This window comes from Saimiri boliviensis, chromosome 20 (genome assembly GCF_048565385.1).
Source record: "Saimiri boliviensis isolate mSaiBol1 chromosome 20, mSaiBol1.pri, whole genome shotgun sequence".
Taxonomy (NCBI): domain Eukaryota; kingdom Metazoa; phylum Chordata; class Mammalia; order Primates; family Cebidae; genus Saimiri; species Saimiri boliviensis.
Genome location: NC_133468.1, coordinates 33,043,757 through 33,065,493, shown reverse-complemented (window position 1 = coordinate 33,065,493; position 21,737 = coordinate 33,043,757). Strand labels below are relative to the sequence as shown.

Here is a 21,737-nt window from a genome sequence, read left to right as displayed (position 1 = left end):
AAGATGAGCAGCAAATGGAGAAGCCCGAGGGGGTATGCCCTGGCTGGGAGGCAGTGGCTGCCCCGCACCTGAGGCCTGTTGGGGGACTTGGGATACAAACATGACCCCGGCAGGGCCAGGGAACATGGTTTTGGAGCTGTCTGTGTAATTGCTACCATCTATGCCCAGAGAGTAACCTAGTGCTTTGCATGCATCTGTATTAGAGAGTTATCACACATGCCTAAGATGGACGACTTGCAGGACACTTCAAAGTGCACACACCTTTGTGGCTAGAAAGTGGAAATGGTGGCTAGGCACAGTGGCCCACGCCTGTAATCCCAGCACTTTGGGAGGCCAAGGCGGGCGGATCACCTGAGGTCAGGAGTTCAAGACCAGCCTGGCCAACATGGTGAAATCCCATCTCTACTAAAAATACAAGTAATTAGCCAGGTGTGGTGGCGTGTGCCTGTAATCCCAGCTACCCAGGAGGCAGAGGCAGGAGAATTGCTTGAACCTGGGAGGCGGAGGTTGCAGTGAGCTGAGATGGCGCCACTGAACTCCAGCCTGGTGACAAAGGGAGACTCCAACTCAAAAAGAAAGAAAAAGAAAGTGGCAGTGGGACAACGTGGCACCTGGCGAGGAGAAGCTCCGGGAAACCCCTGTCCACGTCTCTTCATTTCCTTCATTCTGCTTTGTTACTGTTGAAGTTTCCTTCCAAGGAGAGGGAGCTCCAGTGTTCTAACTGCGGGCGCCTCCCTCTGCCTCTGTTTTGATCTGATTGCTAAATTTGGGATGAAGAAACTGGCTGTGCAGCTCCTAGACTTTCTTTTTTTTGAGACAGGGTCCAGCTCTGTCACTCAAGACTGAGGCCAGGCGCGGTGGCTCAAGCCTGTAATCCCAGCACTTTGGGAGGCCGAGGCGGGTGGATCACGAGGTCGAGAGATCGAGACCATCCTGGTCAACATGGTGAAACCCCGTCTCTACTAAAAATACAAAAAAATTAGGTGGGCATGGTGGCGCGTGCCTGTAATCCCAGCTACTCAGGAGGCTGAGGCAGGAGAACTGCCTGAACCCAGGAGGCGGAGGTTGCGGTGAGCCGAGATCGCGCCATTGCACTCCAGCCTGGGTAACAAGGGTGAAACTCCGTCTCAAAAAAAAAAAAAAAAAAAAAAAAGACTGGAGTGCACTGGTGTGATCTCAGTTCACTGCAACCTCCGGCTCCTGGGCTCAAGTGATATTCCCACCTCGGCCTCCTCAGTAGCTGGGGCTCGTGTTAGCATGCCTGACTAAGCCTGGACTTTGTCCTCGTGGGAGGCGGATCACACAGGGGGAGGCCTGTTCGGGGGCAGGGCTGCCACCCTGGGGAACTTTGCCTGGGTCTAGGGTCCATGGATCAGGTGCGCTCAGCTCTCATAATGAGCAGCATCTTGGGACTTTGCCTTTATGGGCAATAAAGGTGTGATTTGGGCTCCCACCTAATATTTAAAAATTTCCCAATTTGTTGAGAGCCTGGGTGGTTTACTGGGCCCCTTCAGGAATTCCAGCGGACCTTATGGGGGAGGGAGGGCCCGGTGAGAGACACAGCTTCCCCTCCAGCCTGACTGTAACCTTGTACTGCCAGTAACTGTGTCAGGTGCACAGCTGGGAGGGCCCCACTGCCATCAGCTACACCTACATATGGTCACCTTGGTTGAACCAGGCACGCCTATCCCAGTATTATCGTGCCCTAAGGAAAATGGGAAGTAGCAATTGAGACGGTAATTGGTGAGGCACTAGCTTAGGGATTTCCATCAGGGTCCCAGAATTCTTGCTTTCTAGCAGTAGAGAGTGTGGTTATAGCTATGATCAGCAACTCAGCATACTTCAGTGGGTTTCCTGGATCGACTCCAAATACCTCATCCCAGCCTACTTTGTTCTACCAAGACAGCACCGGGCCCTGACCTCCTTAGCCCCTCTGAGTTCTGTATTTTTCACCTGTAGAATGAAGAGAACTGGCCGGGCGCGGTGGCTCATGCCTGTAATCCCAGCACTTTGGGAGGCTGAGGCGGGCAGATCACCTGAGGTCAGGAGTTCAAGACCAGCCTGGCCAACATGGTGAAACCCCATCACCACTAAAAATACAAAAATTAGCCGGGTGTGGTGGTGGTGTGTGCTTGTAATCCCAGCTACTCGGTAGGCTGAGGCAGGTGAATCACTTGAACCTGGGAGGTGGAGACTGCAGTGAGCTGAGATCGCACCACTGCACTCCAGTCTGGGTGACAGAGTGAGACAGCCTCTCAAAAAAAACCCAAAAACAAACACACACACACAAAACAACAAAGAGAATATGGTTTCTTATATACAGTTCTGAGCTGTGAGAATTAAGTGATAAAACTCAGTGAAACACTTAGCTCAGAATCTGAGATCTAGAAGATACTCAATCTGTCTTCATTAACTCATAAACTTTCCCAAAAGCACAGGTCTTAAATGACTTAATTTATTTAACTACAAAACTAATCAAACTAATTTGGAAGATAACATGGCAGAAGACCCAGAGAAAGCATTATAAAATCACTAAGAAATAAAGGTTCAGGCCAGGTGCGGTGGCTCATGCCTATAAGCCCAAGGCTTTGGGAGGCTGAGGTAGGAGGATGGCTTGAGGCCAGGAGTTTGAGACCAGCTTGATCAACATAGTGAGACCCCGTCTCTATAAAAAGTCAGCAGGCATGGTGGTGCCTTGGTGTCTTAGCTATTCGGTAGGCTGAGGTAGGAGGACTGCCTGAGCCCAGGAGTTCGAGGCCGCAGTGAGCTATGATCGTACCACTGCAATGTAACCTGGGTGGCAGAGCAAGCCCTTGTCTAAAAAAAAAAAACAAACAAAAAACATGTATACACACACACACATACATACACACAAACTAAGAATATATGTATGTATATGCACTAAACCACAGAAGTTTCACTCTTGAATCATGAATATCTGTTTTCTCTCTTATTAAATGATGTAACTGAGAGGTGATATTCCTTCTGGGTCATGGCAGATACCACCTGTTTAACTATGTGACAGTGACTAGAAGGGACATGGCCTTACATCTCTAGAGTTAAAACCTCAATAAAACCTAAGGAACCGCCAGGTGCTGTGGCTCCCAGCACTTTGGGAGGCCGAGGTGGGTGGATCACCTGAGGTCAGGAGTTCGAGACCAGCTTGACCAACACAGCGAAACCCCATCTCTACTAAAAATATAGGAATTAGCCGGGCATGGTGGCACATGCCTGTAATTCCAGCTACCTAGGAGGCTGAGGCAGGAGAATTGCTTAAACCCAGGCGGAAGAGGTTGCAGTGACCTAAGACTGTGCCATTGCACTCCAGCCTGGGCAACGAGATGGAAACTCCATCTCAAAAGAAAAAAAAAATACCTACAGGACCAATGACCCAAACAATTACTGCGCTCTCAGCCCCTGGAGCATTACCCCTGTGCGCCACAGCGGCTCAGGACAGATTGGCCCCTTCCCCTGGGCAACCGTTTGCTCCCTGAGACCTGGGCGTACCTGTAGTTGTGAAACCAGTTGATGACGGTGCTGGTTTTCAGGTTGAGCTGGGTGGCGAGGTCTTCGATGGTTTTTGGTGACGGGTATGGCTTTTGTTGATACGCTCGTTTCAGGGCCTCCTTCTCCTCAGGAGCCAGCACCACCCGGGGTTTCTTCAGCTGGTGCTGCGGCTGGGGGCTGGCGCTCTGGCTGTACTCGGTGCCAACGGAGGGTGGCTCACAGGGCTGAGTGTCACTGACTGAGCTGTGCCGCCGCTTCATGTAGGCTGGGGAGGGAGAGATGGCAGACTGAGGTCAGGCCCAGCTGGGACAGCAGCCCAAATCCCCAGTCCCCGCTAGCGGGACAGCATAGTGCCAGCTTGCAGGAGTTTGCATAGAGCATCTCAAAACACTAAGATGAGGCCGGGCGTGGTGGCTCATGCCTGTAATCCAAGCACTTTGGGAGGCCGAAGATCTCAAGACCTCAGATCTCTTGAGGTCAGGAGTTCAAGACCAGCCTGGCCAACATTAGTGAAACCCCATCTCTACTAAAAATACAAACATTAGCTAGGCGTGGTGGTGGATGCCTGTAATCCCAGCTGCTCGGGAGGCTGAGGGAGGAGAATTGCATGAACCCAGGAGGTGGAGGTTGCAATGAGCTGAGATCGTGCCACTGCACTCCATCCTGGGTGACAGAGCAAGGCTCCGTCTCAAACAAAACGAAAAACACAACACAAAGATGAGAGCCATTCTGTCACCAGCACACGCCCACAAAGGACCTGCTGTGACGGACTGTGAGGGCCTTATCTGTCCCTGCACCACTTAGCAGTTTAGTGCGGGACGCAGAGAAGTATCCAGAGAGATGTTCACGGCAGAGTGAAAAGTGGGTGGAGTAAGTGCAAGGCAGCGTGAGGATGCTGAGAAGAATTCCTCCATCAGGACTGGGGAGGGGCAGGGGAAGTTGCTCAGAAAAGACTTTTTTTTTTTTTTTTTTTTTTTAAAGACAGGGTTTCGCTATGTTGGTCAGGCTGGTCTTGAACTCCCGATCTCAGATGATCTGCCCAACTTGGCCTCCAAAGTGCTTGGATTACAGGCGTGAGCCACCACGCCCAGCCAGAGATGACATTTAAACTGTACCTTGAAGGACACTGCCAGGCGTGGTGGCTCAAGCCTGTAATCTCTGCACTTTGGGAAGCTGAGGTGGGAGGATCGCTTGAGCCTAGGAGCTGGAGACCAGTCTGGAGAACATAGCAAGACCCTGCCTTGTCAAAGTATTTAAAAATTAGCCCGGTGTGGTGGCGTGCACCTGTAGTCCCAGCTCCTCAGGTGGCTGAGGCGGGAGGCTGGAATAAGCCCAGAATGTGGAGGCTGCAACAGTGCACTATGTCTGCACCGCTGCCCTCCAGCCGGGGCAACGGAGTGAGACCCTGTCTCTAAAAAATGATAAGGGCCAGGTGCAGTGGCTCACACCTGTAATCCCAGCACTTCAGGCGGCCGAGGTGGGCGGATTACAAGACCATCCTGGCCAACATGGTGAAACCCTGTCTCTACTAAAAATACAAAAAAATTAGCCGGGCGTGGTGGTACATGCCTGTAATCCCAGCTACTTGGGAGGCTGTGGCTGGAGAATCGCTTGAACCCGGGAGGTGGAGGTTGCAGTGAGCTGAGATCGCACCACTGCACTCCAGCCTGGGCAACAAGAGCGAAACTCCAGCTCAAAACAAAACAACAACAACAAAAACCAACTTAGGCAAGGGAGTTCTTTAGCTAGGAAGCAACTGAGAAAGTAAATCTTCCCCACAGAAAACCAAAACAGCGGAGTCAGAGCTGCTGGATCTAGAGAAAGGGGTTGGATCGTCCATCGGTGGGGACTCCCTCCAGCTCCCTCCCAGGGGACAGATGACTGACCAAGGTCTGGTGGGAGCAGAGGCACCGTGGGATGGAGGAAGGGCTACCGGGCTGTGCCTGACAGGCTGGGCACCTGGTCCCCTGAAGGGGCTGAAGAAGGCCTGTCTAGGGAATAGCCCTTGTGGTCAGCACCCCCAGGAGTGAAGAGAAGGCCCTGGGACCGCAGCGGCTTTGGAGACCAGGGCACCTTTGGAAGGGTCTGGGTGGTGCAGAAACAGTAACTCATTTGTAACACAAGAGGGCGCCCTGAGCCCGTGCAGAGGGAAAGGGGAGCTGGGAAGCTCTGGAGACGTGTCTGGGGGGACTAAGGGCCTTTCCTACCAGCCCAGGGTGAGAAACACAGCAGGCAGTGGGGCTGTCAGGGCCTCCTCCCTCCTGAGGGCCGAGGGCCGCCTCCTGGCGAGTGCAGGAAGCTTCACGCTGCTTGGGCGAGAGGGGATTAACAGGAGACTCGCACGGTTATGTTGGGTTCATGACAGCATTCTCTCTACTTTTGTTTATGTTGGAAATTTCCCATAATAAGATGTTGAAAGGGCCAGGTGCAGTGGCTCACGCCTGTAATCCCAGTGCTTTGGGAGGTCAAGATGGGAGGATTGCTTGAGGCCAGGAGTTCAAGATCAGCCTGGGCAATATAGCAAGACCTTGTCCCTTTTTTTTTTTTTTTTTTTTTTTTTTTGAGACGGAGTTTCGCTCTTGTTACCCAGGCTGGAGTGCAATGGCGCGATCTCGGCTCACCGCAACCTCCGCCTCCTGGGTTCAGGCAATTCTCCTGCCTCAGCCTCCTGAGTAGCTGGGATTACAGGCACACGCCACCATGCCCAGCTAATTTTTTGTATTTTTAGTAGAGACGGGGTTTCACCATGTTGACCAGGATGGTCTTGATCTCTTGACCTCGTGATCCACCCGCCTCGGCCTCCCAAAGTGCTGGGATTACAGGCTTGAGCCACCGCGCCCGGCCGACCTTGTCCCTTTAAAAAAAAAATGAAAAAAGAAAAATGGAAAGGAAGTTGGAAACTTTTGGGGGGCCAATGGGGCACCAGGCCTCTGCAGCTTACAGTGCTGCCTGCGCTACCTCAGAGCCTTAGACTACACGTCTGAGGGCAGGCCAGGGCCCGCCAAAGGGGCCCTGAATGGGGCAGAGGCCACCACCTGGGCAGGCTATCAGTGGGCAGCAGCAGTGCCCTGGGTTCCGGGAGGGCAGCTCACAGCAGAGAGGCTGCGGATGTATGTTTAAGATCACCTGCTTTGAAATCCACCAGCCCTGAGTTTGAATTCCTGCTCCCTACTCATAGCAGCTATTGAAATCTGCTAGGGCTGCACGAGGCCCCAAGTTTCATATTTATTTCCTGGATAAGGACATTTACATAGGACAAGAGTCGTGTGGATGGAGAGCAGTCTTAGTGCAGTGTCTGGCAAACAGGGCAGTTCTCAGAAAATAGAAGCCTCTTATTATGATAAAGGAATCCCCACAGGGTTCCTGAAAGAGGCACCAGACACTCTCCTTCTGCAGCCCTTTCCTGGGTTGGGTGAGAAAGGTGATGCTTGGCTGGAATTTCTGGGTAAATTAAGAACCGACAGCCCTGGGTTGCGTACCCACCCCTGGCTCAGACGTTGTGTGTGTGTGGGTTGGGGTGGGCAGAGCCCCTCAGGAGCCTGGGATGCCCAATCTTTATTTTTATTTTTTTGAGATGGAGTCTTGCTCTGCTGTCCAGGCTGGAGTACAGTGGCGTGATCTCGGCTGACTGCAACCTCCTCCTCCTGGGTTCAAGTGATTCTCCTGCCTCAGCCTCCCCAGTAGCTGGGATTACAGGAGTGCGCCATGATACCTGGCTGATTTTTGTTTTTTTCGGTAGAGGTGGGGTTTCACCATGTTGCCCAGGTCTCAAACTCTGGACCGCAAGTGATCCGCCCACCTCGGCCTCCCAAAGTGCTGAGACTACAGGCATGAGCCACTGCGCCCGGCTCCTGGGATGCCCACGCTTAGTTAAGATTCTCTGCGTTAGCTGATGAGGGAGGGTGGACACCACCTCTATTTTTTTGAGATGGAATTTCGCTCTTGTTGCCCAGGCTGGGGTGTAACGGCAGGATCTCAGCTCACTACAACCTCTGCCTCCCAGGTTCAAGTGATTTTCCTGCCTCAACCTCCCAAGTAGCTGAGATTACAGGCAGCTACTCAGCTAGTTTTGTATTTTTAGTAGAGACAGGGTTTTTCTATGCGGGTCAGCCTGGTCTTGAACTCCTGACCTCAGATGATCCACCTATCTTGGCCTCCTAAGGTGCTGAGATTACAAGGGTGAGCCATCGAGCCTAGCTTGTTATGGTCAGACCAGCAGCAGCTGGTTCCTGGTCTCTGCCTCTGAGGGATGCATTCAGCTGCCCAGTCAGCTCCCAGCACTACGGGTGACCTGAGGACTGAGGGTTCCCGAGGGGCGGACTCACTGGTGAGGACCAGTTTTTAGGAACTGCAAACCACGAGGCACAGCACACCTGGCTTCGGGCACTTTTCCTATGCTGAACCCTACAGGCTGCAAGGAGAATGCGAATCCACATTCGACATGACGTGTGGGTGCACGTGGGGTTACCCCTTTAGGGAGGCTGGATCCCCAGAGGCTGCAAAATAACAGCGAGAGAGAGATCTGTGTGGCAGGAGTTCGCTCTGTCACCTTCCACGCCGGGTGACCTTGGTGGAGGCACTGGATCTCTCTGAACCTCTGTTTCTTGATCTACAAAATGCAGGTTTTTTTTTTTTTTTTTTTTGAGATAGGGTCTTGCTCTGTCATCCAGGCTGGAATGCGGTGGCTCAATCTCTGCTCACCACCTCCGGGATTCAAATGATTCTCGTGCCTCAGCCTCCCAAGTAGCTGGGATTACAGAGGCACGTGCCACCACACCTGGGTAATTATTATTATTATTTTTTAGTAGAGACAGGGTTTTGCCACGTTGGCCAGGCTGGTTTTGAACTCCTGACCTCAAGAGATCTGCCTGCCTCAGCCCCCCAAAGTGCTGAGATTACAGGCATGAGCCACCATGCCCGGCCTACAAAATGCATTTCTTAATTCTCTCTCTGATAACAAAGGAAAGCCTCCAGCCACACGGTACATGCACAGTAAACGCTGTAATAGCCGGATCAGCCACCCACATAACACAAAAACCAAACACAGCACCCCCAGCGCTGTTCCGATCTCCTTGGTTAAAAGTGCTCCCGGTGCTAAAAAAAAGTCTTTAGATTCAGGCTGCTGGAGACAGAAAGTTACAAATATTTCTAGCCCTCTTAGATACTCATTAGCTGATGACCATCAAAACATATTTTTTATTGCCCTGTCCTCTGGTGCCCTGGTCATGGCTCAGTCCCTCCATCAGTTGTGTGTGAAGGATTTGAGAGAAACAGCCTGTTTGGGAATGAGGACGCAGCCGGCCAGGGCGGGGCTGGGCGACTTACCTTTCTTCTCCATCCGTTTCATGTCCATCAGCTTCTCCACATTGTTGGGGTCGTTCAGCCACAGCTGCATCCGGACGAAGGGCTCCCGTCCTTTCAGACTGAGCTTATGCCAGGGTTTTGGGCGGGCAAGGAGGTCAGAGACAGAGCCTTGGGTGAGCCCTAAGATGGTTTCCCCAAACAAGCGCTGGCCTACAGAGAAAACAGAAGCGAGACAGGTATCATCACCGAGAGCCAGGGATCCGAGGGGACAAGTATGTGTCACGGTTAAAATCGGACACAGGACCTGAAAGGCCCAGGGTTGGGCTGGCGATGTCCTAGCTTACAGCAAGTGCGTGGTAGAAATATATCTTCCACCAGACTTTTAGTACACTCCGTTGGCGAGGGAGCTGGCATTGCCCCTGCATTCTTTGTACACATAACTGATGATGTTTCTCTCTTTTTCGAGATGGAGTCTTGCTCTGTCACCCAGGCTGGAGTGCAGTGGCGCGATCTCGGCTCACTGTAACCTCCGCCTGCCAGGTTCAAGCGATTCTTCTGCTTCAGCCTCCTGAGCAGCTGGGACTACAGGCACGTGCCACCACGTCTGGCTAATTTTTGTATTTTTAGTAGAGACAGGGTTTTGCCATGTTGGCCAGTCTGGTCTCGAACTCTTGACCTCAGGTGATCCGCCTGCCTTGGTCTCCCAAAGTGCTGGGATTACAGGTGTGAGCCACCATGCCCAAACAATGATGTTTCTCTTAAGCCTTCAGCTGGGTGCTGGGGCCAGAAGGGCCTCTGGGAGGCTAGGGCAGGAAGATCACCTGAGTTCAGGGGTTTGAGACCAGCCTGGGCAACACAGCAAGACTCAGTCTCTACACACAAAAAAATTAGCCAGGCGTGGTGATACATACCTATAGTTCCAGCTACTTGGGAAGCTGAGATGGGAAGATTGCTCAAGCCCAGGAAGTTGAGGCCACAGTGAGCTATGATCACACTACTGTACTCCAGCCTGGGCAACAGAGAGAGACCGTGTCTCAAAAAAAGAAAGAAAGAAAGAAAGAAAGAAAAAGCCTTCAGGCTTTGTATGTACTGAGGTCACGCTACCACCTGTGGCATTTCTCAGAGGCAGTGAAATCCCTAAGCCAGAGCTCAGGACGTCACACAGCAAATAGGAGACCTCTCTCGGACAATCTCAAATCAGAGGGCAGCCTGCGTCTCCTTCCACAATTAGCAAGGTTATCAGGTCTCGCTGAGAAAACAGGGCACACAACCCACAATCACAGCAGGACAGAGGAGAGAGAGCTGCCCAGCTCTGCTTTGCTGAGAGGCAGGCCGATTCCAATTCCAAGGTCGGCTTTTGCAGCGTAGGCTGCCTTTGCTAAATAAAGTAGCTGGAAGAGGATCAAAACCCCTTCCCAAATACCGTTTCTTCTCCCAGGCAGGGGTAGGTAGCCCACTTCACAGGCTGCTCAGAGGGCATTTCGCTACGGAGAGCACAGCCGCATTGAATTGGCAATGCTTGTTGGGAGCTCAGAAAGAAAGGCTCACTCCTCTGAGGGCCATTCCGCTGCCGGTTTAAGAGGGCCACCGCTTGTAAAGGTACAAATTGGGATCAATGAGAACCGGGATGGCCTGATGGGAGTACTTGAATGAACAGGACTTATTAGGTGGAAGTGGAGATTGGGATCAGAGGGGCCAGCGTTTAACCCCATAAAGCGTACAGATCAGAGCACCTCTCTCGGTCCGGGGCAGGGAGACGGCAGAGGGCTGGCTAGTTCTCTCTGCGGCTCACATCCTGTGAAACAGAAACGCCTCACACCAGCTTCTAAGAAGGGGCCTCCAGGTAAAAGATTACTGCCTGGAAAACTCTGAAGTTGAGAAATTAATTTCTTATTAGTGTGTGTGTGTGTGTGTTTTTTTCTCTAAAGAAACAGGGTCTCGCTATATTGCCCAGGTTGGACTCGAACTCCTGGCCTCAAGCAATCGTTCCACCTCAGCATCCTGAGTAGCTGGGATTACAGGTACACACCACCATGCCTGGCTTGGTCATTTAAAACTCAAAGATAAATTTACAGATTTTGTAAATCTGTGGTTTCTCTGCGTTTCAAACTCTTTTGCCTATAAATGTCCCAAGTCTTTACGATTTTTTTTTTCCGTTGTTATAAGTAAATTTTGTTTAATGCTAACATGGCAAACGAATCTATTTTCATTCCAAGGAGCTTGCTGTCTTCAGGAAAGCAGTAAATAAGAATCGCCAGTTACTTTTTGCTTCGGCCTCCCAGTTGAATGGGGAAGAAAAAAACCCAGATGATTATTCCTGGAAGATTATCTGTATTACTCTTAGGACTATCACTCTTAGTCCTAGCCATGACTTTTAATTTTAATTGCTTTTGGGCTACAGACCCCTTTGGGAACCTGAAGAAAGCTACAGACCCTCACCCAGTAAAACCAACATCAATGATGGTGGCATGGATGATAAAGCCAGGCATCAGATCTCAACATTCGCAATCTTGTAACTGTGATCTTGCCACTTAGCAGTGTTTACAACGAGACTTTCCCCCGTCATCCCAGCACTTTTGGGAGGCTGAGGCGGGCAGATCACGAGGTCAGGAGATTGAGACCATCCTGGCTAACATGGTGAAACCCTGTCTCTACTAAAAATACAAAAAAATTAGCCAGATGTGGTGGCAGGTGCCTGTAGTCCCAGCTACTCGGGAGGCTGAGGCAGGAGAATCGCTTGAACCCTGGGAGGCGGAGGTTGCAGGGAGCCGAGATCACGCCACTGCACTCCAGCCTGGCAACAGAGCGAGACTGTCTCAAAAAATAAATAAATAAAAAATAAAATAAATAAATAAAAATAAAAATAAGACGGATAGAAAGGTGTGTTTCCAACCTCCATGTGCCTAATCCAGGGAACCCTGTCTGGTCAACGCCAAACTGCAGGAGCACGGTGGTTGAAAATGACGAGGCAGGCTTGGCTGGTGCGGTGGCTCACGCCTGTGATCCCAGCACTTTGGGAGGCCAAGGTGGGTGGATCACCTGAGGCCAGCTGGAGAATAGCCTTGGCAGCAGGGTGAAACTCCATCTCTACTAAAAATACAAAAATTAGCTGGGTGTGGTGGCACGCACCTGTAATCCCAGCTACTCGGGAGACTGAGGCAGGAGAATGGCCTGAACCCAGGAGGCGGAGACTGTAGTGAGCCAAGATCGTGACACTGCACTCCAGCCTAGCGACAGAGTGAGACACTGTCTTAAAGAAAGAAAGAAAAAAAAGGGCCAGGTGCCTGGCTCATGCCACACCTGTAATCCCAGCACTTTGGGAGGCTGAGGTGGGTGGATCACCTGAGGTCAGGAGTTCAAGACCAGCCTGGCCAACATGGTGAAACCCTGTCTTGACTAAAAATACAAAAGATAGCTGGGCGTGGTGGCAGGCGCCTGTAATTCCAGCTACTGGGGAGGCTGAGGCAGGAGAATCGCCTGAACCTGGGAGGCAGAGGTTGCAGTGAGCCAAGATCGTGCCACTGCGCTCCAGCCAATGATGAAACACCGTAATATTCTTACATAATAGCAGCTGGTGAGTGGTGACACAGACCACAGAGACTCACCCCGGCCAAGCTCCTGGAGGGCTGGAGCACATGCCTGGCTGAGGCCAGGTCTGACACATGGTGGGACAGCAGGGTGACAGACTGAGTTTCCCAGGGCTGCCTGCCTTGGTGGTGGGCTGTGAAATGAAGATGGCTTCCCTAGGCAGCAGGAACAGCCAAGATAAAATAAAAATGACTATGACGACTGGCCAGAGCTGGTGTTAGAATTGCTACTACTCACAGCCCCCAGGCAGGCGTGGGAATTCCAGTTCTGTGGAGGGGATCTGAGGATGGGGGCTGCCTGGCCAGCATCGTGGACTCAGGGAGCGGCGTGAGATCCAGACCCGGCCCGTCAGACCTTCCACTAAGCTGTCCTGGTGCTGCTGGGTGGATGCTGCCCGGCTCTAGAGCCCACTGAGGCTGCCGGGCTCCACTGGGTGCCCCCCTCTCTTTTTTTGAGACAGAGTCTCACTGTGTTGCCCAGGCTGAAGTATATAGTGGCATGATCACAGCTCACTGCAGCTTAAAACTACAGGGCTCAAGTGATTCTCCTGCCTCAGGCCTGTGGGCACACGCCATCACACCTGGCTAATTTTTGTAGAGACAGGGTTTCGCCATGCTGCCCAGGGTGGTTTCGCACTACTTGCTGGATTCAAGTGCTCCTCTTGCTGTGGCCTCCCAATGTGCTGAGATTACAGGCATGTGCCACCATGCCCGGCCTAGTTTTTAAATTTATTATAGAGAAGCGTGTCTTGCTATGTTGCCCAGGCTGGTCTTGAACTCTTGGGCTCAAGTGATCCTCCCACCTTAGGCTCCTGAGTAGCTGGGACTACAGGTGCACATCAACATGTCCAGCTCATTTTAAAAGTTTTTTTTGAGAGATAGGGTCTTGCTCTGTTGCCCAGGCTGGTCTCAGACTGTGGCCTCAAGAATCTGGCCTTACTCAGACTGTCTCTATTGAGATACATCCAAGCCGGGCACGACGGGCTCATGCCTGTGATTCCAACAATTTGGGAGGCCTAGGTGGGCAGATTGCTTGAGGCCAGGAGTTCGAAACCAGCCTGGCCAACATGGCAAACCCTGTCTCTACTAACAATACAAAAAAATTAGCCAGGCGTGGTGGCAGGCACCTGTAATGCCGGCTAGCTACTCAGGAGGCTGAGGCACGAGAATCGCTTGAGCCTGGGAGGCGGAGGTTGTAGTGAGCTGAGATTGTGCCGTTGCACTCCAGCCTGGGCAACAGAGCAAGATCTATTAAAAAAAAAAAAAAAAAAGAAAGAAAGAAAGAAAGAGAGTCTGAGTGGATCTTCCTGAGTCTACTCTGACCCTGTGTCTTCCTGAGTCCACTCTGACCCTGTGCTCATCTTCTAAGGTTCCCGTGGGGGTGCAGAGTGGGGAGGAGGTGGGGACCGACCTGCAGAACTCAACGCTACACACAACTACAGGGCGTTTCATGTTCTTAGCAGGCGCCTACACAAGTTGAGACTCTGTGGCTGGCTCAGCCTGGGGCCCGCCCCACCCTTCACCCGCTCTGCGAACTCCCTGCCGCCCCCCGACTCGGCAGCCGAGAGAACCTACCGAGGTTGTTGTCCGTCAGCACCTCCTTCACCCGCTTGGTTATGCCGTAGGTGTCCAGCTCTGGGGACATGGCTACCAGTTCTTGGATGCTGAGGGCCGAGTGTCCGGAGAGAGGCAGCGGGGTTGCGGGCTGGGAGTCGGATGCTGGCGGGTCACTGGGCTCCGGGGGCTTGCTATCCTTGTTGGCCTCTATGGGGGGACAGGGCTGCTGGACCAGCTCGGTCAGGCTCTTCACCGACTCGCTGGAACTCATCGGGGACTCGGGGGCGGGGCTGCAGCTGGCTGAGGTCTTTGGAGTGCTTTCTGTAATTAAAGCACAGGAGAAACCGCGCCTGAAAATAGCTGTCTTTCACCGCGAACATCCACGGCCCTTATCTAGGAAATACTAATTAAACGCTCTGTAGGCGAAGCCGACACGAGGGTTTTCTGTGGGTCTTCGTGAATGGTTTCCTATTTTTTTGACTGAGAGTCACCTCTAATCTTCTGTATGAAAAAATAAAAATAACAGCACTGGAAGGAAAACGAAGGCTTTAAAAGAGAGGCTTTGGAAGGCTTGGCATAAGGGGTATTCTGCTAAAAAACTATTCATCATGTTATCACTGTCACGGTTTCTTCTAATGAAACCCCAATCATTGGGCAATTCAGAAGCACTCTGGCTAGGTCCTAACTCGTGCAGTTATCCTGTGCATATTTTCCAGAACAAACAGCATAGACAGATCGTTTTAAATAATGTGTCGTCACCACAGTTATGAAGATCCTTAAGAGGAAACATGGCTGTGTGCGGTGGCTCACGCCTGTAATCTCTGGGAGGCTGAGGCAGGTGGACCACCTGAGGTCAGGAGTTTGAGACCAGCCTGGTCAACATGGTGAAACTATGTTATTTCTACTAAAAATACAAAAATTAGCCAGGCGTGGTGGCGGGTGCCTGTAATCCCAACTACTAAGGAGGCTGAGGCAGGAGAATCACTTGAACCCCGGAGATGGAAGAGGCAGTGGGCCGAGATTACGCCACTACACTCCAGCCTGGGTGACAAAGAGTGACACTCCATCTCGAAAGAGAAAAAAAAAAATGAGGAAACCTATGACCGTAGCTTTTGGTCCCCCAGCACTGTGGGGCTCAGGACCTAGGGTGGTTTATTTCTATTTTTTTACAGAGGGGGTCTTGCTCTGTGGGCCAGGCTGGAGTGCAGTGGTGCAACCACAGCTCACTGCAGCCTCGACCTCCTGGGCTCAAGCAATCTTCCCGCCTTGGCCTCCTGAGGAGCTGGGACCAAAGGTGCACGCCACCATGCCCAGCGGTTTTTTTGTTGTGAAGACTAGAGAACTCGACAGCACCCAACTCTAGAGGCGAGGAGAGGCGGAACGACCACCCTGAAGCCGCCGCTCTTACATTTACAGTTCTACATCAAACCTCAGGACTTGCTCTGAAAACCAAGTTCTGTGCTGGTATCAGGCACGCCGTAACTGATGCCCGAAGTGACTGCGCTGGTGTGGACGAGCCAGCGTCTACATTTTGCTCTGTCTTGCTGTCATTGCTGTAAGTGCCCAGGGGGAAATACCAGCTGGGCTGTGTTGATGAGTGGTCCCTCTGGCCTATCATCTTATAGCAGCCCATAAAACCTGATAAAAGAGGCTGAATTCCAGTTCTGGGATGTCTGGGATAAAGACTTTGGCCATTCCCTAATTTCTGCAGATAGAAACTGTCCAGGAGGAAAAGAGGCTTCGTGCTGACGTCCTTCCTGCACGCCAGAATCTGCCTCTGGTCCAGCTCAGTGTCTTGGTACGATCCCTCTCCCCATGCCCACTAAGGTAGACACAGGGTAAGACCCCACAGTGCCAGGTAAGAGGGCTCAGGCCATGCTCTCTGCTCCCAGGGTCTTTTAAAAAACTGTTTTGTAGAGATGGGGTCTTGCTATGTTGCCCTGGCTGATTCGAAATCCTGTGCTCAAGCGATCCTCCCACCGCAGCCTCCGAGGTAGCGGGGACTACAAGGCATGCACCACTACACCTGTCTAGTTTTTTATTTTGTAGAGATGAGATCTTGCTATGTTGCCCAGGCTGAACTCCCGGCCTCAAGTGATCCTCCCTTCTTGACCTCCCAAAGTGCTGGGATGACAGGCATGAGCCACTCTGCCTGGCCAAGAGGATCTTACGCTTGCTCCTTCTCCCTCGGGCCCTAGAAGGTCACTCAGTCACTATCAGCGCCAGAGTAGATACCCGAAAATACTTGTTACCCGGCTGAAAAGAAAATGTAGCACACAGTAGCTACTCAACGTTAATTTACCATTTAACTCGAGAGTCCTTTTCTGGACATACTATGTCCAGGATATACTAAAGCTGCCGTAAATACATTCCAAATACAAGGAGTATTTTGTATTCATATCTAGAAAGAGCAAAACCCCAAATAAAACAACTGCAACTGAAGCGATCAGCCTGTGTATCATCCTGAACCCGCATCAACTTCCACCATTGCATAAAGCTGTGTCCTTGACCTGGGAAATCGGGTTATAAACAGAAAAACACACGCCGAACTGGCTTTTGAAAGATGTAGAAGAGACAGGCGGAAGAGGCAGAAATGGTCCATATAAATCTTTAGGGCAACGTGAATCTTACAAATCAGGTTTCTTTTCCCTGCTCAACCCCCCTGGGTCACCAGAGAACTGGATATAAAACCCCGCAAATGTTATTTTTGTGTCTGAAGCCGGCGGAGGAATTGTACTGTAAGGGTGGCGTGATTCAGCCACGCGAAGGACCGGCCTGGCAGATCATCCGTCTTGCTCACCGGATACTGTCAAGGATGGCATGAATTCCCCAAATGATAAACAGATTTCTTTTCAGGTTTTGTGTCCTTTAACCCACAGCAAGGTCAGCACCACGGCTGCCTGGCTAATAAAGCGCGTGTGGCACCTCCCCGTTTTCTTCTGGGGGCTGGCGGAGGCAGAGCTCGCCGTGAAACTCACAGGCTGTGCTGTGCTTTCTTCCAGGGACTCCCTGTGAGCCGGTGGCATGGATTTCTGCCATCACGGACCCCCAGGGGAACTAAACAGGGGCGGCTCACTAGTGTTACAGGTATTTCTCTGTGCTCCAGGATGCAACTACAGACAAAGGCAGGACCCCTGAGATCAAAGCCCTTTCCGAGCTCTGAAAGGTCCAGGCGTGTGAAAGTGTCACGTGGCAGCTGGTTGCTGGAGGTGGCTTGTATCTGTTTCTCTATTCTGAGTCTGAATCTAAAATGCAGAAGACCTTTGGGAGGCCGAGGTGGTCAGATCATTTGGAGGCCAGGAGTTTGAGACCAGCCTGGCCAACATAGTGAAACCCCATCTCTACTAAAAATACAAAAACTAGCCAGGTGTGGTGGTAGGTGCCTGTAATTCTAGCTACTGGGAAGGCTCAGAACATCACGTTGGGAAGAAAATCATTCTTTTTTTTTTTTTGAGATGGAGTCTTGCTCTGTCACCCAGGGTGGAGTGCAGTGGCACGATCTTGGCTTACTGCAACCTCCGCATCCTGAGTTCAAGTAATTCTCCTGCCTCAGCCTTCCAAGTAGCTGGGATTACAGGCATCTGCCACCATGGCTGGCTAATTTTTGTACTTTTAGTAGAGAAGGAGTTTCACCATGTTGGCCAGGCTGGTCTTGAACTCCTGACCTCAGGTGACCCACCTTCCTTGGCTTCCCAAAGTGCTGGGATTACAGGCATGAGCCATCACACCAAATCCTTTCTTTTTTTAATTATTATTTTTAATTGCATGGAGTGGAACAAAGCTTGCTCTTTCAGAGAATACTGCTTTAATCACAGGGCTCCATGTGCTAATTTCTGGAAAAGAAGAAGTAATGTTTCTTTTCTATTGACCATATTTTGGACAGTGCACAGAGGGTCCCCTCACCCTGGCCACCCCAACAGCGTGAGCCACTGCACCTGGTCAAATGTGTTTGTTTCTATAAAGACCTATAGCCAACATAAATCTCATGACCAAATGCTATTTCTCCCACAATGCCTGGCACATGGCAGACACGTGGGTGACAGGCTCAGAAGGCCACATCCCGTACGATGCGTTTATCTTTTTAAAGACATTCAACATTTTTTTAAACTTTAAAAAAGAGACAGGGTCTTGCTATGTTGCCCAGGCTGGTCCTTGAACTCCTGGCCTCAAGTGATCTTCTCACCCTGGCCTCCCAAAGTGCTGGGATTACAGGTGTGAGCCACCGTGCCCAGCCACTTGCCACATTTTACAAAGGTAAGATACAGTGTTCCAGCTGGGCGCGGTGGCTCACGCCTGTAATCCCAGCACTTCGGGAGACTGAGGCGGGCAGATCAGCGGAGGCCAGGAGTTTGAGACCAGCCTGGTCAACATGGCGAAAACCCATCTCTACTAAAAATACAAAAATTAGCCAAGCGTGGTGGCGCGTGCCTGTAGTCCCAGCTACTCCAGAGGCTGAGGCAGAAGAATCGCTTGAACCTGGGAGGTGGAGGTTGCAGTGAGCTGAGATCGTGCCACTGTACTCCAGTGTGGGCAACAGAGTGAGACTGTCTCAAAAAAAAAAAAAAAAGAAAAATGGTTTCCCGAGACACACAGCCAGGAGCTGGGGGGATGGGCCATATTCTAAACAGCCCCTGTACACCTGGTGGGGCCGGCACCCTGCACCCAAGGGTGTGTTAGTGACGGAGTGACTGTGCTGCCTGCCTTCCCGGGCACAGCTTGTCTACAACCCACATATCGACATGCGTGCATCTCCAACACTTAACGACGAGTCACAAAAAGCTCATCTACTCATGCGATTGTGGAAGGGAACCAAAGCACATTTCATACCAGGCGTGAATGGAACATCCAGCCGAGGGCGTCTACATGTGGCTTCATTCAATGGTCCTAACGGCCTTGGGGTGGAAATTCACACCCTACATCCCAGGTGAGAAAACTGAGGCTCAGACAGGCAACCTGACTTCGTTAAAAGTCACACAGAGGGTCGGAACCAGATCAGGAGTTGAAAACCTCGATGTTTCTACCCATCCTGCTGTCTGCCAATCCCACGTGATTCTGAATTGCAGCCTACCATCATTCCTGCGTTATTTCCCTCTCACTTTATTTTTTTTTTGAGACAGGGTCTCGCTCTGTTGCCCCAGCTGGAGCGCAGTGGTATGATCATGGCTCACTGCAGCCTTGACCTTCTGGGCTTCAGAGATCCTCCCACCTTACCCTCCTTGTATGACGGCAAGTAGCTGGGACCACAGGCGTGTGCTACCATGCTGGCTAATTTTTGTATTTTATGTAGAGAGATGGGGTCTTGCTATGTTGCCCAGACTGGTCTTGATCTCCTGGGCTCCAGCAAACCACCCACCTCAGCCTCCCAAAGTGCTGGGATTACAGGCATGAGCCACCGCGTCTGGCCTACTCACGTATTTCTAAAGCACCTACTCTGTGTCTTGGGGATAAGAGAGAAATCAGACAAAAATCTCGCTTCCGAGGACTCTACAGCCTGCGGGACTGGGACAACTGAAAATGGGTAATCTGCAAATTTTAAAAGCCTCACTGCACGGTCCCATCCAATCAGTCTTTGACAGCAATAGTAAGGTATTACATTTACAAAATGATCTATGTGAATTAATTTTTTGCTTTTTTACAAGACACTGGATGTGGCATAAGAGGAGCTTGCTTAGCAAGCTACAGAAAGCAGAGAGAGTGAGTCAAGGCCCTCTGAGATACACAACACATTCAGGAGCTATAAAAGGATCATGAAAAATATTATAGTCCAAAAACCGCAGGGAAACAACAGCTGCCTTAACTCTGCAATGGGAGCAACTGAAAACGCGGACCCGCCGTAACTCTCAGAGACATACCTCTCCGCGGTTCATCCGACCCACTGCTGAAATGTCCATACCCGGGATTCTATCTGCAGTAATAATAACCCAAATTCCATTTAGTGTTCATTTGAGCAGTCAGGATAAAGTCGTTTCTTATTCTCTCCCCACTGTGTAAAAAACAGCTTGAAGGTGGGAAGTCAGCAAGCATTTTCACCAAAAAGTAATTATTGTAAGTGACATTTTTACTGCTGGCATGCCATAAGGCGAACTGTGCGTTCGGAAGGACAAGTTGCTGAAACAAAATGACAGGGTACTCTGTGACATTCTGACAAGAACCCAAACATTATTTAACTGGCGGCTGGTCTGATGCACTACTTTTCATTCTGTCCGTGGTGTCGGCTTTGAGCCCAAGCCAAGCCAGGAAATTCCAATGACTATACAGACAGACACGTACGGAAGGGCGGGAGGAAGGCGAGAGGAGAGGGTGGTCGTGGCCTGGCACTTGTAAGTGTGAATCAGCAAGGGAGCTGGGCAAGGCAGCTCACGTCTGTAATCCCGACACTTTGGGAGTCCGAGGTGGGCGGATCGCTTGAGGTCAGGAGTTCGAGACCAGCCTGGCTAATGTGGCGAAACCCCGTCTCTACTGAAAATACAAAAATTAGCCAGGCATGGTGGCACACGCCTGTAATGCCAGCTACTCGGGAGGCTGAGGCAGAAGAATTGCTTGAACCCAGAAGGTGGAGGTTACAGTGAACTGAGATCACGCCACTGCACTCCAGCCTGGGTGACAGTGTAAGACTCTGTCTCAAAAAACAAACAAAAACAAACAAACAATAATGACAAAAAAACTCACCACAAATAATAAACAGCAAAGGAGCCCGGGAGGAGAAGAAAGGAGAGCCTGAGGGAGGGGTTGGGCCTGGCAGTGGCAGGGAGTGGCGCCAGATACAAGGAGGCATGGTGGGCTCTGAGGTACCCAGTGTGGGCATCCTGGGGCTAGCAGGAGCCCTGGAGGCTCAGAAAGACGCTGCCCAGCCTGTGGGCCTTTCCAGCCAGTGGCACTGATGGCTTCGGAAGCCACAACAGGGTGAGAACCAGCCTGGATGCTTCCTAGCTGGCTTCAGAGGGACAGATTGTGGCGTGGGCACCTGACCTGCTCCTGGGCTGACCCTGTGCTCTGAAGAGACCACAACCCCTCGGGGTTTATGCCTGGAGTCCGTTTAGAAGAAATGAGTTTCTCAGCATCAAAAGGGAATAGCATGTTCATTTGGCCTCCTGTTTTTTTGTTTTGAGACGGAGTCTCACTCTGTTGCCCAGGCTAGAGTGCAGCGGCACGATCTCGGTTCACTGCAACCTCCGCCTCCTGGGTTCAAGCCCTTCTCCTGCCTCAGCCTCCTAAGCAGCTGGGATTACAGGTGTGCACCACCATGCCCAGCTAATTTTTGTATTTTTAGTAGAGATGGGGTTTCGCCATGTTGGCCGGGCTGTTCTCAAACTCCTGACCTCAAATGATCTGCCTGCCTCGGACTCCCAAAGTGCTGGGATTACAGTGTGAGCCACCACGCCCAAACCTGGCCTCCTGTATTCTGGTCATACAGGCTCAGATCACAAACATGAGACCCTCTTGTACGACCAGCTCTAAAATTTCTGAACACCAAGGCTCTCCTCGGCGGTGGCGGCGATGCTGGGCTCCTTGGTTCCCGAGCCTTGCTTCTGAATCCAGCAGCAGAAGCTGACAGCCCTGGATGGTCACCAGAACAGTCCTGCATCTCTGACAGACGCAGCTCATAAGAAAACCTAGAGTATTCTTCTTTGGAGTAAGACTCGCATCTTGACTGATTAGCAAGAGCTTGAAACAAAATGTGTGGCGACTTTAGCAGATGTCACAGAGACACTGGGGAGATTTCCATGCCTCCTTCGTGGGCCACTGGACACTTCCCTACCGCGAAACAAACAAAAGTAGCTC

The 21,737-nt window shown here is 51.3% G+C and overlaps 1 protein-coding gene across 9 annotated transcripts in view; it reads right to left on the bottom strand.

Moving 5' to 3' along the window:
- Positions 1 to 21,737, bottom strand: part of CUX1 (cut like homeobox 1) — a 471,463-nt gene that overhangs the window by 42,734 nt on the left and 406,992 nt on the right. For 5 of the 9 annotated variants that reach the window (XM_039460712.2, XM_039460705.2, XM_074390309.1 and 2 more), the window contains 3 exons: positions 13,974 to 14,276; positions 8,833 to 9,021; positions 3,508 to 3,772 (listed from right to left, as the gene is read on the bottom strand). The exons of the other annotated variants lie outside the window; for them this stretch is intronic. In XM_039460712.2, coding sequence (XP_039316646.1) covers positions 3,508 to 3,772; positions 8,833 to 9,021; positions 13,974 to 14,276 — 757 coding nt within the window. The remainder of the gene's footprint in view (positions 1 to 3,507; positions 3,773 to 8,832; positions 9,022 to 13,973; positions 14,277 to 21,737) is intronic. 9 annotated transcript variants of the gene reach the window in all.